General features: G+C 53.0%; 1 protein-coding gene and 1 long non-coding RNA gene across 8 annotated transcripts in view; one reads left to right on the plus strand and one right to left on the minus strand.

Moving 5' to 3' along the window:
* Positions 1–15426, minus strand: part of SDCCAG8 (SHH signaling and ciliogenesis regulator SDCCAG8) — a 248601-nt gene that overhangs the window by 3818 nt on the left and 229357 nt on the right. For 3 of the 7 annotated variants that reach the window (XM_058701165.1, XM_058701166.1, XM_058701161.1), the window contains 2 exons: positions 6473–6599; positions 185–300 (listed from right to left, as the gene is read on the minus strand). The exons of 1 other annotated variant lie outside the window; for it this stretch is intronic. In XM_058701165.1, the coding sequence (XP_058557148.1) occupies positions 185–300; positions 6473–6599 (243 nt within the window). Of the gene's footprint in view, positions 1–184; positions 301–1359; positions 1503–6472; positions 6600–15426 lie in introns of those variants that run through there. 3 more of the 7 variants (XM_058701164.1, XM_058701162.1, XR_009254275.1) reach the window with 3 other exon arrangements.
* Positions 7951–14395, plus strand: LOC131496037 (uncharacterized). The gene is made up of 2 exons (XR_009254278.1): positions 7951–8120; positions 14084–14395. It is a non-coding gene; the product is annotated as an uncharacterized LOC131496037 (long non-coding RNA).

A 15426-nucleotide genomic window follows, 5' to 3' on the forward strand; every position in this document is an offset into this window, starting at 1 on the left:
TGTCTTGCCAACCGTGATCTCCGCCAACCCGGCCGGCTTCATGGTCACCTGTGTGGGAGCCGGGTGATGCGGGGGCTGCCTCTTCAAGGGAAGCTGGTTCTGTTATTAAGGTTTTCTGTTTGTTTTTTGGTTTTGGTTTTGCTTTTGAGCAGGACCCGAGTGATATGAAAGCTAAACATTTTACCCCAAGTGGTACAGAGCTGAGATTTGAACCTTGGCAGCTGGACCTCGAAGTCCAGGCCTGTTAATGCTCTTGTGACCTGCCCAGCGAAGCAGCACAGAAGCCACCAGGTGTGCTGTCTGTGGGATCAAGTAGAAGTCAGATCTGGGAGGCCAGCTGGCACTCCCAAGCCACTTGAGCTGCGGGAGGCCACCGATTTGCTCAGGAGGAGGGTGCCCTCACCAGTCCTCCGCAGAACGTCGTGGAACGTGGCCAGGAGGGCCACAGAGGTGAGCCTTCCCCCAACCCACGGGGCCCTCCATGGACTGCCTCCAGGTCAGCAAAGTCCAGCAAAGTGACCCAACCCTGCCTCGTCCCCTGGCTCTGGCACCCCAGAACCCGGTGGTCGGCAGCTGCAAAGCCGGGTCGCCCGCACACCGGGCAGTCCGCCGAGCCCCTGACAATGACAGGCCTGTGCAGGCAGAGGTCAGAGTCCCGGCTTCCCTAGACCATCGGCCTGGCTCTCTGCCTCTGGGCCCCACAGAGGGAAGGGGCTGTAGAAGCCAGAGAAAGGAAAAGGTAGAGGCAGGAAGAGCTTCCTTGCAGAACGGAGGTGGGCCGAGGAGGAATCCTTGGCTTTCCGGAAAACAGCATCTCAAGCTGGGCCTGGGACGCGTGGCATGGCGGGGTGGGGAACCGGGGAGCCCGGTGCGTTGGCCGCAGGGGTCAGACTGCCAGGACGCCCCTCCCCTCTCCAGAGCTCCGACAACACAGGAGTCCCATGCCTCATGCCGTCCGACTTTGTCATCTTCCAGCTTCCTGGAATCCCGCAAGTCATGAGAACTTTCTTTGCACATGGGCAGGTGTCTGTGTTTTATAGGAACCATGTTTCCATGGTAAATAGACTTTAAGAATTCCCAAAGGACAGACAGTGTCACCAACAGCAGAGAGTGGAGCCTCTGGCTGCCTCATGTTTGAAAGCGTTAGAAATAAAGACAACACTGACATTTGGGGTTGTAATGTGACGGAATTGCAGTCTTTTAAAGGCAAGAACCACTTCTCTCTGCTCCATGTAATATTCAGTGTTTTGTTCACTTGTCTGATTGGATTAAAATATTTAGCTCCCTTTAAAATCTTGATTGTGAATTTCTATTGCAAAATGTACTGACTCAGGAAGCAATAAGTGGAGCAAGTGTGTCTGCAGCAGCAGAAAATTCGATTTATTTTTCTTCCATGCGTCCTACTCCGACATTCACTCATGGACAAAGTGAGCTGTTAACGGAATAGCAGGTCTGTCTTCAGTGAAGCCTTATGTGCTTTTCAACATTAATCACACGTGGGCCTTCAGTGAAAAAAAAAATAAAAAACAAAGAAACAAAATGGAAGTTAAACTCGGTGATTTGAGTTGCTTGGGGAAGTTTCCCTGAGGGTCGCAAGACCCGTATGTCAGAAACAGACACCGGGGTCTCGTGTCACTCTTGAAAAACACTCAGGCAGCAGGGAGTTAATGACATTTTAGCTGCATATGTTCAAGTGTATTTAAAAAAATATGCAAGTCACTTTGGTTGACAGTGTCTTGTACACAGTTTTGAAAGAATCAGGGCAAACTTTAACAGAGTCAGTTTTTATTTGAAAAATATTTTCTGGGAATGTATCAGTGTTTATTTTTGAGACTGACAATTCGGGTGAAAATCAGGATAAAAACAAAAAAACAACAATTTGGTTGAAATCAAATTGTTTGTTTTCATCTATTTAGAATTCTTTCCAAAAAAATCTTGGTTCAGGAGGAGGCTTTTTTAATTTATTTTATTCAGTGTATTTGCTGTTCTATCCAGGCACCATCTGTCCTGCAGGTAGCTAACTCCAGGAAGACACCCACGTGAGCCGGGCGAAGCCCCCAGGACTGGGGAAGGACCCCTGCCATCCCACACACACTTCCAGGTCCCATCCTGGGCAAGCCGCGGGCACCCCCTCCTCAGCTGGACCCCAGCCTGGCAGCCCTGGGCCATGCTGACATTTCTGAGGCCATCCTGCCCTTGCATCAGGTCAACAAAGGGGCCTCACCCTGCCCCTCATCTGGGTTCAGCCCTCTTGCTTGGGTCCTATGGTGGAACGAGATAATGTCCATGATTCTGAATATAACCACATATGGCTGCTAGATCCGTGCACAAGTTTGAATCAGAGTAGAAAGTCAATTCACTGCCAAGAATACTCCAAAGTCACAGGGCCAACTGATTAATCACCGATAAGTCAGTCTCAGGATGCGTCCTGCGCACAAGCGCCTCAACTGCAGGGACGAAAGGGTGCCCCCTGAGCACTGAGGATGGAGCCCTACAGGTCGTGCGTGGCAAAGGTGGCGGGGACCAGAAAACACAAATCTGCTGAACCCCGAGTTGTTGCCCAATGAGTATATAAACAAACTCCTGGCGTATAAAACCATCCTCTGAATGGACAATCCTCCCCAAGAAAAGACTCTGATTTTCTCACTAGCTGGCATCTCCCTCCCTGGCCAGATGTTAGAGCCCCGGGCACTGGGTCACAGACCACTGACCCTGGTCCCAGCTGCCCACCCCTGGGGCCCAGCTTCCTCATCTGGACATCACCCCCATGCCACCCCTACCACGGTCTCTCTCCCCAAAGAAGCGGCCGGAAGGCATATGCCCAGCCTCGCCTGTAATGAAGCCACTTGCTGTGCCTGGGGAGATGATATGGGGCCCTGTTTGCAGTCAGGCTGGGTGACCGTCTTCAGGCTCTGTTTCTCCACACTGACCAGCACAGCCATTTCAAGACATTTTAACAAAAGCCCTTTGCTAGGGGTGCCTGAGCGGCTCAGTCGGTTAAACATCCGGACCTCGGCTCAGGTCATCATCTCGCGGTTCATGAGTTGGAGCCTGATTTCGCAATTCGTGAGTTCAAGCCCCGCATCGGGCTCTGTGCAGACAGCTCGGAACCTGGAGCCTGCTTCAGATTCTGTGTCTCCCTCTCTCTCTCTCTCTGCCCCTCCCCCACTTATAATCTCTCTCTCTCCCTCTCTCTCTCAAAATAAACATTAAAACAAATTTTTAAGCCATTTTCTAGAAGTCCCCCACCTGCAGAGTGAGGCAGGAGAGTAATCAAGCCAACGTTTTTAGTCACACTAAGATCAAGGCAGATTAGTGGTCAGCACCCTGTGCCCCGTGCCCCGCACTCCGCACTAGACTGGCTCCCTGCACCATAGCAGCGTTTGAGGGGAAGATGGGAATCCTCATGGGTAGAAATGTCACTGCAGCCTGGTTACGACTGTGACCAGCTCCCTCTGCAGACACTGTCCATGTTCCAGAACTTAAGCAGAAGTGATTTAGGATACTAGAGCCTTTTAAACAGGCTTAGCTGTTTCCTGTCAGAGGCCACAGGCCAACCCGAGCCCTGTCACCTGCTCCAGGGCCCAGGACTCAGTACATGGGAGCAGATCAGAGGGAGGGGACTCAGCTTCGGGGTGGCCAGGAAATCTCCATTCTCTTTGGGGTTCTGAGTGGACAAAGATTTTTAGAGTGTGACATACAAAATTAAGTCATTATGCTTAAGTTATCCAGGCTGAGAAAATGGAAGCCTTTAGCAAAGCCATCTCCAACCCAGAGATGAACCAGTCTCTCCAGGAAGACAGGAACTGTGGCCGAACCCTCCAGAACCGTCAGCAGGCAGTGTCCTCTGATGTCCCTGCTGGGGGCACACAGTGGCCTTGTTCATGTCAAGACTTGGAGGCTAACCTCACAATTCCAGCTTACTCCATGGCTCAAGTGGGTCTAATGCCACACTTGGGTAGAAAGAGTAAGCCTTCAGCTTAGATATTCAGCAGAGAGCTTGCAAAACTGGACCCCTGCCTCTTCTTTGAACACTAGTGTTTGCTACCGAAAGCCAGGACTCCCTCTATGAAATTCCTTTTGTCATGTTCATATTAAAATAACTCCAAATGCACTCTGTGAATCTGAAAGACCCCTTTAGAGATGAGCCAGATGGCTGGTATCAGATAACTCAGGACGGTCAAAGCATCTCTGTTGCTTCAGCCAAAAGAAGAAAGACCAGCTCGGTTTTCTGAGAATTTTTTGAGGTTTGGGTTGTTCTTTTTTTTTTTTTTTTTTAATGCATTTTATGAAAATTTTGCAATCCATTTGGTAATTAGGTTTTTGAAGCCCTGGAAGAGGTTTCAAGCATTGATGGTCCATGTTAAGATCTGAGTGGTTGTAAGGTAGGCAGATGGGGAGTTAAAAGGGAAACCCTACCCGGTAACGATCTGGTCCAGAAGCTGCCATGTGCTCGGAGCTTGTACCGAACACTCCCCACAATGTGCGTCCTGAAGTGGCTCTTGGCTTCTAGAGCCAAAGGATTCACTCCTGCTAGGAGTCCCTGTTCCTCTACCGCGTGTGGCGGGAGCCCCATCACCTGCCTGACAGCCAGTGGCCTCAACCCTTGGCTGGTGCCACACAGGGCCTCCTGTGGGACGCACCCAGACAGTTAGGTTGGGCCCAGCTCAGCGTGTGTGTGGGGTGGGGCGGGGGCAGCAGGAAGGGCCTGAGCACGTCTGAGAAGCGCGGGGCGCAGTGGGCACAGCGCTGCCAGCCCCCTCCCTGGCTTTCCCTGGGCTTCTTCTGGGCGTTCTCCAGTCTTGCAAAGGGAGGGGAAAGGGAAAGCCTTGACGTTTCTTGGACCTACTATGTGCAAGAGGTTCTGCCGTGCACCTCAGGGCTGCACTCACTGAACACTTCTGACATCCCTTTTGAGTCAGGCTGATGTGACACACACACACCCCCCCCCCCCCACCCCCTGCCCCACCCCATCCCCGGCACATGTGGAAACTGAGACTCAGAAGAGACTCCAGTGACTTGTTCTGAGCCTCACGACACTGGCACAGTCTGGTATCCTGCTCTGTTCTTTCTGCCTCCAATCACTTGAGAGGTTCTCAAACCTCCGTGTCCCTCAGAATCACCCAACCAGCTGCTTAAAATGCAGATTCCTAGGCCCTGCTCCCAGAGATCCTGCCTTGGCCTGTGTGAACCAGGCCCCAGGACCTATGCTCCTCACACTTTTCTGTTTGCAAACCTCCTGGACTGTGGCATGAGGTGTGACAGAGTCAGCGGCACGGGGAGCAGAGTGGCCGGGCGGGTCCCCAGCCTCAGGCCTTGGAGGTGTTCACCTGCTACCTTGGAGAAATGAGTCCTTAGAGAGGGACTGCCTGTGCTGAGTGGGAAAATTCACTCAGAGGAGAGCGGCTCCCCGCTACCCACTGGGCACATGGTTATTCTGAAAGAATTATGAGAGACAGTTTCCCATCCTTTTCATCTCCAGATACATTCTTCCCGTTAATCATCCATCCCAAGCACTCACTGTGTGGCGTCCCTGGGCCCTCACAGAGCACCTGGCTGCAATCCTAATTCAAGGCTAAGACCAGGGCCAGCCCACAGGCCACCGCCATTATCCTAACAAATTGCTCGATGGGGCAAAAAGTGCAGCTTGTCTGACAGGAAGAGAACCAATTTAGGAGAGAAAGGTCTCATACCACATTCCAAGTTCACCTGGCTGTTCCCTTTCCCCACCATCCCTTCTGGTGGCCCCAGAGCTAACCTCAACAGGGAGGTCCTGGGCTGTGGAGTCAACCTCTGATAGGACACTGGTAGTGTCCTACTTGCTAGCTGGGCAGGCTTGCTGGAGCCTCAGTTTCCCTATCTACGAAATGGAGGCACAATCAATCTCGCAGGCTCGTTGAAGGGCACGTTCTGTATTGCAGCACAGCCAGGCCGCCCGCAAACACTCAGAATCTTCGCTTAGTCACCAGGCACCTGACCCGGGACAGGACTCCTGCATTCTGCTCACAGAGGCCCCCTAGCCAGTGGCATCTCTTTCCTCACCTGATTCAAAGCAAACGCATCCTCTCTCAGGGGGCAGCCCAAAGCCGCCACCTCCAGAATGCTCACCACCCTCCCCACCCTTCCACCGCCAGCACCCCTGGGCAGTGGTGTCTGTGGCCTGCCGGGTCTGTTCTCCCACACAGACTGCAGCTCACCGAAGGGGGCAGGCCCATGACCCACACGTCTCTGTCCCCCCCTCGCCTCACCCCCCCGCCCCGTGCCCATCACAGTCTTCAGGAACTACCTCCCCCCCACCCCCACCCCGCCCCGGGTTACTAATGGACCAATGTGATCACTGGGCATTTCACCTGTAAAGATGCAACACTGAAGACAGGAAGGAGAAAAAGCCCTGCATGCGGATTCTGCTGTGTTCTCTGGCCGGTGAGCCAGCCCTGAGGACTCCCGCCCCCGTGCTGGGTTTGCACAGTACCTGGGATCTCAGACGCCCCACCTCTTCCTGCAGACTCTGTCTCTCCAGCAGAAGCTGATTCTGCTTGTTGAGAAGCTGCACCAGCTGAAGGGCCGTGGCCTGGCTGTGCTTGTCCAGCTGCTTCAGCCTGCAGAGAAATCCACCGCAGAGTTAGGGCCCGGGGGCAACAGGTGTCAGAGAGCAAGGGGGACCATGCCCAACTTCAGCCCTCCGGCGTGTTCCATGGCTGCCTGTGTCTGCGGTAAGCTCCAGACGGTGAACCGGGAGCTGTAAGTCTAGGGCGACCCTGAGGTGTGAGGCCGTGGCTAGCTAGCAGTGGGCTAAGTGGAACGGAATCATATCAAATGTGAACCGGCATGAAGAGCCTTTGCAACGGAGTTGTCAATTAGGAAACACACAGACAAGTTGGATAAGTAGAAGAAAAACTGAAAGTGTAAACTCACCAGGGTCAAAGATGAGGGGCCTAAATGCCTCCATTGTTCAGCTGGAGACGTTGCTGGCAGGCTGGAGCAGACAGCCCGCCCTGGCTGGGCAAGTGGGCGAGGGACAGCAGAAACACTGAACTAAGGGTTTTCCATTATTAATCACTCAGTCAATCACGAGCTCCGGCATCGCTGACCAGATGTCTTTAAAGATCCTAAATTTGTCATTCTGCTGATGGGCCCTCCTCTCCAGACTTGCTAATTCACTCAAACTATTATCCTCATTTGTCCACAGACGGCTTCCTACAGCCAGTAGCACGCTCGCCCCTGGGAATGTAGGCTTTGGATTAAATTTAGAGTTGCATAAGTACCCACAACTGTTCTGGAAAGAAGCTGGATGTGTCATGCGCCCTTCCTCACAGACTTCACCCACTAAAGCACCAACGGTGAAATTAACTTGTATTTTCACAAGAAAGGGATTTTCAAAGCTCAAGATGCATTTCAAACTCCAAGCTACACGTCCGACACTGAGTCAGTGACCTCTCCGAATCTGCAGACACCGGAGTCGGGGCGCCCCCTTAACCTTCCTGCGAGTCTAGGGAGCTCTGAGCACAACCAAGGGGTGGGAGGGCGCCCTCACCAGCAGCGAGGCAGCAACCTCAGAGGTGGTACAACTACACTCCAGGAAACCTAACGACTTTCTAGTATTACTGGCACTCTCCCGGATGCCTGTGCCACGTGCAACCCTGTCCGTTTCCGTTTCCGAGACGGCACCTACGTACCGCCCGCCCTTCTCAACCTCGGATGGATTTGGGGGCACCTTCGTTCAAGCTGCCCCTGACAGCACACTTGCTGCCCCAGTCCCCACCCCGGTTCCCTCCTCTTCACACACCGCGGGCTACTTCCCACACCGGCAAGTGCGACGGGGAGCGAGCGGGAAACCGAGAGACACCGGTGGGCGCCCAGGCAGCAGGGCGCGCATGCTCACAAAGCCGGCCCCGCCCCCCCTGAACTGGAGACCGCCGTCTGGCCCCGCCCACAGGCCCATGCCCCGCCCACTGGCCTCCAGCCTTCTGCGGGTTCTGGAGAAAGAGCAAGAAGAGCCAAGGGCAGAGCTTAGTTCTTTCCTCCTGAGCCTGTAGCTGTTCCGGGCCAGGGTCAGCTGCTCCAGCCCAGATCGGCTTCCCAGGTCCCCGGAACCGAACACAAGGATCTTCCATCCAAGTGTGAGTGCTTTCCTGCTCCTGTTCTGTATACACAGTAATGCCCCCGGCCCCTGTTACCCTTCCTCCGATCGTGGTGAGGCCAGGGCACCTGGGGCTTTGGGAAGCCCGCTCTGTCCCCACCGCCACTGTCACACAGACACAGTTTCTCCTGAGAGCAGCCTCAAAACCACCCCACTGGCGTCAGACCAAACAGGAGTTTCCCTGCGTTGCGTCCTGGACCGGGCGCAGCTGGGGGAGGCAAGGGCATCCCAGGGCGGCCTAGAAGCCGGGCCAGTGGGCTGGGGGCGGGGGTGGGGGTGAGCGCCAGGCAGGGGCATTCTGCCGGGACTGAGCCGACAGATGCAGGCAGCCACCACTCATTTGAGCAGCTACTCTGCTGTCCAGCACCGGAGTGGGTCCCGGAGATGATGCAGAGAGGAGAGCAGCCTTTTTCCTTGAGAAGCACACAATCTAACACTTGGATGTTTGAATCAGGCGAAAAGCATCATTGTTAGCAGCTGAGCTGTCTAAACCCTTGGGTGGCTTTCCCCCTCCAATCAAGTCCTGGGTGTGGAGACAGCCACAGGCCAAGAGTTAGCGAGGTAGTAACCCACTGGCTTCATGCTCGCTGGAAACAATGTAACAGAAACATGTGATAAATAGATGACACCATTAAGGCTTATAGGCAACAAGGCACCAAGAATGGCCTTTCTCCATGTGGTCCCTTGCCCTGTGCTTTGATCAAATGGGAAAACAGTCCTATGGACTGATGGCTTCAGTATGTGTTTTTGGGCTCCTGGAAAGAGGTGGCTGCCTGATCCAGAGCTCCGGGCTGAGCCAAACCCTGCTCTCATCGCACAAAATACTGGCCATGGGCTGGCCACACTGGCTTACAGCCAGAATCGGGGCCAGTTCCTGCCTAGACTCTCCCACTTTGGAGCCCCCCAGAACCTAAATCAGGCTCTGTTGGCAGCCTTTTGCAAACTGTAGGCTTCGGATCCCTGCGGCAATTACCTGAGAGCGCCCAGGCCCCACCCAGCCTGGATGAATCCAGTCCCTGGGTGTGAACTGGGCATCAGAGCAGGAAACTGCTGCCTGGGTTGTGCAGCAGAAGGACCACCGATCTGGGGAGTAAGGGCCTCAGGAGGGCCCAGCCCTCCCTCAATGAGGCTGAAGCCCCCACTAGCTTTGTGGCTGGAACCGACTTGAACACTCCACGCAGTCAACCTTGGGGTGCTTTTCTCCCTTTAAAAGACATGTTGTTCGGGGTCAGCCTCTATTATGGCACTCCATGTGCAGCAACAAAGGCAATCACAAGCTCAGAAAAGGTAAAAACCACAATAACAACAAACCCAAACCCACATTCGTTAAAAGGGTGACAGGAAGAAAGAAAGAAAGAAAGAAAGAAAGAAAGAAAGAAAGAAAGAAAGAAAGAAAGAAAGAAAGAAAGGAAGGAAGGAAGGAAGGAAGGAAGGAAGGAAGGAAGGAAGGAAGGAAGGAAGGAAGGAAGAAAGAAGAAAGAAAGAAAGAAAGAAAGAAAGAAAGAAAGAAAGAAAGAAAGAAAGAAAGAAACCTACCTAGATTTTAGATAAAAGGGATTTTGTTACTGAAATATATTTCAGTAGCAGCTCTCTCAAGGCCTATTAGGAATATTGGGAAGACATTGTTTTTACAATAAAAAGTTATTTTGGGGGACAGCCTTCCCCAAACACCACACAACCCTGCCTATACTCTGTTCATGGATGTTCCATTACTCAGAAGAGATACCTTGGGGTGTCCTAGGACACAAAAGTTGTCTTGTATTTTCCACACTGGTTGTTGCTCTCATTTTTGTCCTTCTAAGTGCACGTGTTCAGCTGCCACCACCGACAACAGCTAATGTTAACTGAGCCCTGTGCTTATTCCTCCATGGTGATTATCTCATTAAAAGGTAGGTGCTAGCTTCCCATTTTACAGATGAGAAACTGAAGCTAAGAGGTTCGATTAATTTGCACAAAGCCATACAAAAGTGGTCGAGCTTGGAGGCACGTTTAGGCAGTGCCTGAGTGTTTTTGTTTTTGTTTTTGTTTTTAGCGTATTTATTTATTTTGAGAGAGAGAGTGAGACAGAATAATCACAAGCAGGCTCCAAGCTGTCAGCGCAGAGCCCAATGTGGGGCTCAATCCCACGGACCATGAGATCATGACCTGAACTAAAATCAAGAGTTGGGCACTTAACCGATGGAGCCGCCCAGGTGGCCCAGTGCCCTGGTGTCCTTAAGTATTGTTAATGGATGGTTGATTCATGGAGTTAATTCAGGAAACCAGCCAACCCTTGGCAAGCATCTAAGTGTGGAGTACTAAGGTAGATACTGGGAATACATCAACAATCACAATGGGTCCCTGCCTTCAGGGGGCCTCCCGGCCAATTCCGGAGAGACCAGCTGGAAAATGAAAAGGTGCTGTCCTGAAAGCGGGGCCGGTGAAAGCAGGAAAGCGAGTGGTCACCGGGCAAGTGAGGGGTAGAGGAGGCTTGTGCCCATCAAGGAAAACAGACCAGCATCTTTGGAGCACCAACTACGTGCCAGGCGCTGCACTAAGTGCTTACAACAATCCCGCGGGCAGAAACTCATTATCCCCACTTTAAGAATGAGGAAACCCAGGCACAGAAAGATACACGGCTGGTTCGAGCCACTCCGCCAGTATGTCAGGACGTGAAAAGAATGGGGGTGTCTGGGAGGGGCAGGGAGCCCCCCATGAGAAGAGAGGCTGCAAAGGCCATGCTGTCTGGAACTGTGAGCTGAGCAGTGTGGCTGGCCCACAGTCTGCAGGCTGCTCACAGGGGTAAGGCTGGTCCCAGCCAGCTCTGCAGCCAAACTAACAGATACGGACCTGGTCGTCCACATAATGATGGTGTCCTTCAGCGGGAAAGAGAGGATGGGAGGAAGGGCAGGCCTGGAGTGGGAGTTCTGGGGCCAGGGTGAGGCACCTGTGAGACACCCACCCACCCAGCAGTTGGGGCCCGGCACCTGGGACAGCTCTGGCTGGATCTCTGGTTGTGCTGGCCAAACCTGCTGAGAGGCGAGGCCATGAACTTGGGGCAAGATTCACCCAGGGAAGTCTGGCAGAGACTTTCACGTTTGTTAAAAATACAGGTATTGGGTGGCTCAGTCGGTTAAGCGTCTGACTCTTGATTTTGGCTCAGGTCATGAGCTCATGGTTTGTGGGTTCCAGCCCCACGTGGGGCTCCGCACTGACAGCACACTGCCTCCTTGGGATTCTCTCTCCCTCCCCCTCTCTCAAAATAAATAAGCCCCCTATGAGCTTCCTGGATAAGCACACGTACAGCAGTGAGGGAGCAGGGCCAGGGCAGGGCCTTGGGGATCAGCCACATTTTACAGGCTAGCAGAGGACAGGGAGCCAGCAAGCCATAGCAAGCCATGGGGACAGAAGGAGGGGAGCCAGGAGAGGAGACCTGGAGCTTAGGGGAAAAGGGGCTTTCTGGGAGGAAGTGGGGGGGTCTTTGTGTGAGATGCCACTTGGCTGTGGAACACGCTGTGGACGTGCCCGGCCATGGCTGCCTGCCCTATCAGTAGGGAGGCGTGGTGGAAGCCTGATTATAAGGATGGAAGAGGGGAGACTATTCTGAAGAGGGGCTTCGCTGAGGGCAAGGGAGCAAGAGGGACGCAGAGGATGGAAGGGGCTCGAGGCAGTGGCCGGAGGACCGCAGGAGAGGAGGGAATTCCCAAGGCAAAGAGAACCAGGCTTCCCAAGGCGGAAAGGCACCCTCGGCAGAGACTGGGACCCTCCTCCCCGAGGCAAGAGGGCAGAGAGGTGAGCAGGGGAAGCCCCTGCCCAGCAGCCTTCATACTCTGCCTCAGTTAGAGGGCACACATGTTTGTTGAGAAAAGAAGCCAGGCGACAGCATGGTTGTGGGGGAGCCGGCACCCAAGGGCCGGGCAGAGGGCGCACCTTCTCACGGAGACCTGGACGCCCTGACTTCCTTCCCCTTTGGATGATCTCGCCCTTCCCGGCCCTGTGGGACTCGTGCACTCCAGCCACCCACATACCCTGCTGCTTTTCCTCTCATGTTCTTGGCCCTGGAGGTCCCCTGGGCCTGGAACGGGACCCTCCCTCCCCCCGGATCTTCACAGGGCTGAGCATTCTCAACGCTCACGTCTCAGCTTCACGGCCTGAGAGGCTGCAGTTTCTCGTTCTGTCTGGGTCCCCTGTTTTGGGTTGCTTCCTGCGCAAGGCACGACGTAACTGGAGGAGGGAGTGGAGCGGCCCTCATCAGGCCTGCTCTGGAGTCTGCCTCGGCAGCAGCCCCTCCGGTGAGAAGGGGCCCCCGACAGCCTGCAAGCCACATGCGGGCTCCCCACGCGGGCACAGATTTCGGAGCCCGGTTCCTAACTTGTATGTCCATACCCAGTGCCTGCCTCTCATCTCTGGACTGGGCACCCATTCTGCTCCTGCCAGGTGCCCCCGGGACACACTTGGCATCTGCACTGTGCTGTCATGGCACCCAGCGGAGCCACGGCCAGGCCCGGCCTCCCCGTGAGGCAGCTGGTGCTCTCCTGCCCTTGAGGGCAGCGAGGAAGGGCCCCTCCGGGCCACTCTGTGCCCCAGGCTGGGCTCTCCATCCTGACGGCCGGGGCCAGGCCCGTTTCCTTACGGACCTGCCGGTGCCCAGCCACCGCCACTGGGCAGAAGCGGGCCTGTCGAGGGAGAAGAGCCATCAACAGGGGCACGGGCTCGAGGTGCAAAGGCTCTGGGGAGGTACAGGCGGGTGGGGCCACAGCTGCCATAGGAACAAGCGGGCCTGGGTTTCTGAAGCCCAGGATGCAGATCGGATATGGGTGGCTTGTACCCACGCTGGGCCTGGACGATCCCCTGTGCCACACCCGCAGCCATGATCAGAACCAGCATTTTTTTTTTTTTTTTAAATATGCAAGACTTCAGGATAAGATGGAGCAAGTGGTAAAATACAAAACAACTTTATAGAGCTGAGTGGGCTGGGTAAAATATCTTATGCAAAACAGAAGCGGTGCAAGCTGCCAGCTCTGGTCCTGTGCTTCAGACACTCGTTTGCCATGAATACTGTGAAAGCGAGTGAATACATATATTTAAATTTTTTTATGTTGTATGTGATACATACAAAATATATGCAGTGTATAAATACGCTATGAGGTATAATAACCAAATGAACACTTGTGAACCTGGTACCAACACCATGGGGCTGCTTTCCCATGTGGTTTTCTCCAGGCCGGCCCCCTTCTTCCTCCAGAGGGGGCCGATGTCCCCATAAATGTATGTGTTCTTGATTAGAGGTTTGAGTTTCGCTCAATAGTTTCACCCAGGAGCTTCCTACTGACTACTGTGGGGTGTTTTTCAGTTTGGGTTTGTTTTTTTTTTTTCCTTTCTCTTTTTGTGTTGTTTTGCCTTTGGTTTGGGAAGGAGGGCAAATGTCTTTTAACCTAAAATGTTTTCAGACCAGAACCCCTTCCTTTGATCACTCTGGCTACAGTAAAGACGTGCCTCCCCTTCTTAGAGAAGTATTCTCAAATGCTCAGACCCACAATTTCACAGGGACAGGGGCCTCGTCATGGAAATGAACATTTTTCAACCAACATATGGATGTAAAAAGTGCAAATGCTTGACTGTAAAATATGCAATCACGTCTCTACTGTTCCCAGGGAGTGGTCCCCCTAACAAGAGCAAGCGGTAGGTATTACTCTCGTCCGCATCGTCGGGGGCAGGAGAAAAGGGAAGCACAGAAGTCAGTCGCCTGCCCTCCTAACTCAGGCTGCCAGCAGGGGTAAGAGCCAGGATGACTGGGTCACAGTGGCCTGCTCCTCGCTGTGCGTGTCTCTCTTGTGGGCGGGCCCACCTCTGGTCGCCTGGCTCTGAGGCCGCCTTGCCACCTCCTCCCTTGCCCTTTCCGTCCACAGGGCTCAGACGCCCGGCTCTGGAGACTGGTTCCTAAACTATCCCCTCTTTCCGCAGCCAGCTGCCCTGGTTACCCCGCTACGGTCCTGTTCTTAGTCGTGGCTTGTCTGCCACTGTCACTGAACTCGGGTTCCCAGAAGACAGGAATGGGGTCTTGTTCATCTCTCCATCTCCAGCACTCAGCAAGGTGCCTGCCATATAGACTGTGCTGGGTAAATACATCAGAATGAACAAACTACTTTCCAATGGACACTATTTACACCAAAGAGACCTGTAATTTCTTGTCTATTGTATAAGCATGCCTTCAGATGTAATAACTTTGAAAGGGCATAAAATATACATTAAATAATTTGAAGTATGCTATTGAAATTCGCCACTAACTTAAAAGATCCCAGAACAGATGCATGAGTGCCAGCTGTACTTGGATGTTCAGACATGGCTTCAAAATCCTACCACGAACTACTTATTCCGCTGGGGCGAGAGGCTTGGTCTCAGTCAACCTCAGGTTCTCCATTTCTAAAACTGAGAAAACAATAACTCCAGACCTCCTGAATCAGCAACTCCGGGGACGGTGGGGCCCAGCAGTGTATGTTTTCCTAAGCCCTCTGGGTGATTCTGGTATATTCTCAAGGGTAAGAACCACTGGCATGAGATAATTCACAATACTAGTCACACATACAACATGAGTTCTGGTGGAGAAAAATTTCTCCCCCTGGCTCCAACTCTGATCCTCAAAACAGCCAACTGTCCAAACGAAAACTATCATGGTCTACTCCCAGGCTTGGAGGTCAGTCATAAGTTAAGCAAAGCAACGTGGTCACATTGAGTGTCAGTTTCCTCACATGTGAAATGAGACAATAAGCTAGAAGCAGGGGTCAGCACACTTCACACCCCCAGGCCACACCCCACCCTGGACCACTGCCTGTTTTTGCACAATCTGCAAGCTAAGGATGCTTTTTCTATTTTCGAATGACAAATTTAAAAAAAAAAAAGAAAAAGAATACTTTGATGTGAACGCTCCATGACATTCACTTTCAGCCCTGAAATACACTGACTGAAACACAGCTACGCTCCTCCTTCACATATTGTCTATGACTGCTTTGCCCTGTAACAGCCCTGTTGAGGAGCTGCAACTGAGCCTAAAATGTTGACAGCCTGACCCTTTGGAAAGAAAGTTTGCTAGCCACGGGGCTGCAGGATGATAGCCTTCTCTTCCAGCTCCACACGTCCATGGCGCTGTGACCATACAATCTGTGTTCCCATCCTCAAACCCTGCGGTCCACTCTAGTCCTAATAACACGGGTTGCCCAAGTTGAAGTTTGAAAGCCCAATTACCCTGAAAACTTGCTCTAGGGAGTTAATTTCAGCGAATAAGCCATATTAACTTAAAGTTGTACGCT

Source organism: Neofelis nebulosa, chromosome 15, assembly GCF_028018385.1.
Source record: "Neofelis nebulosa isolate mNeoNeb1 chromosome 15, mNeoNeb1.pri, whole genome shotgun sequence".
NCBI lineage: Eukaryota > Metazoa > Chordata > Mammalia > Carnivora > Felidae > Neofelis > Neofelis nebulosa.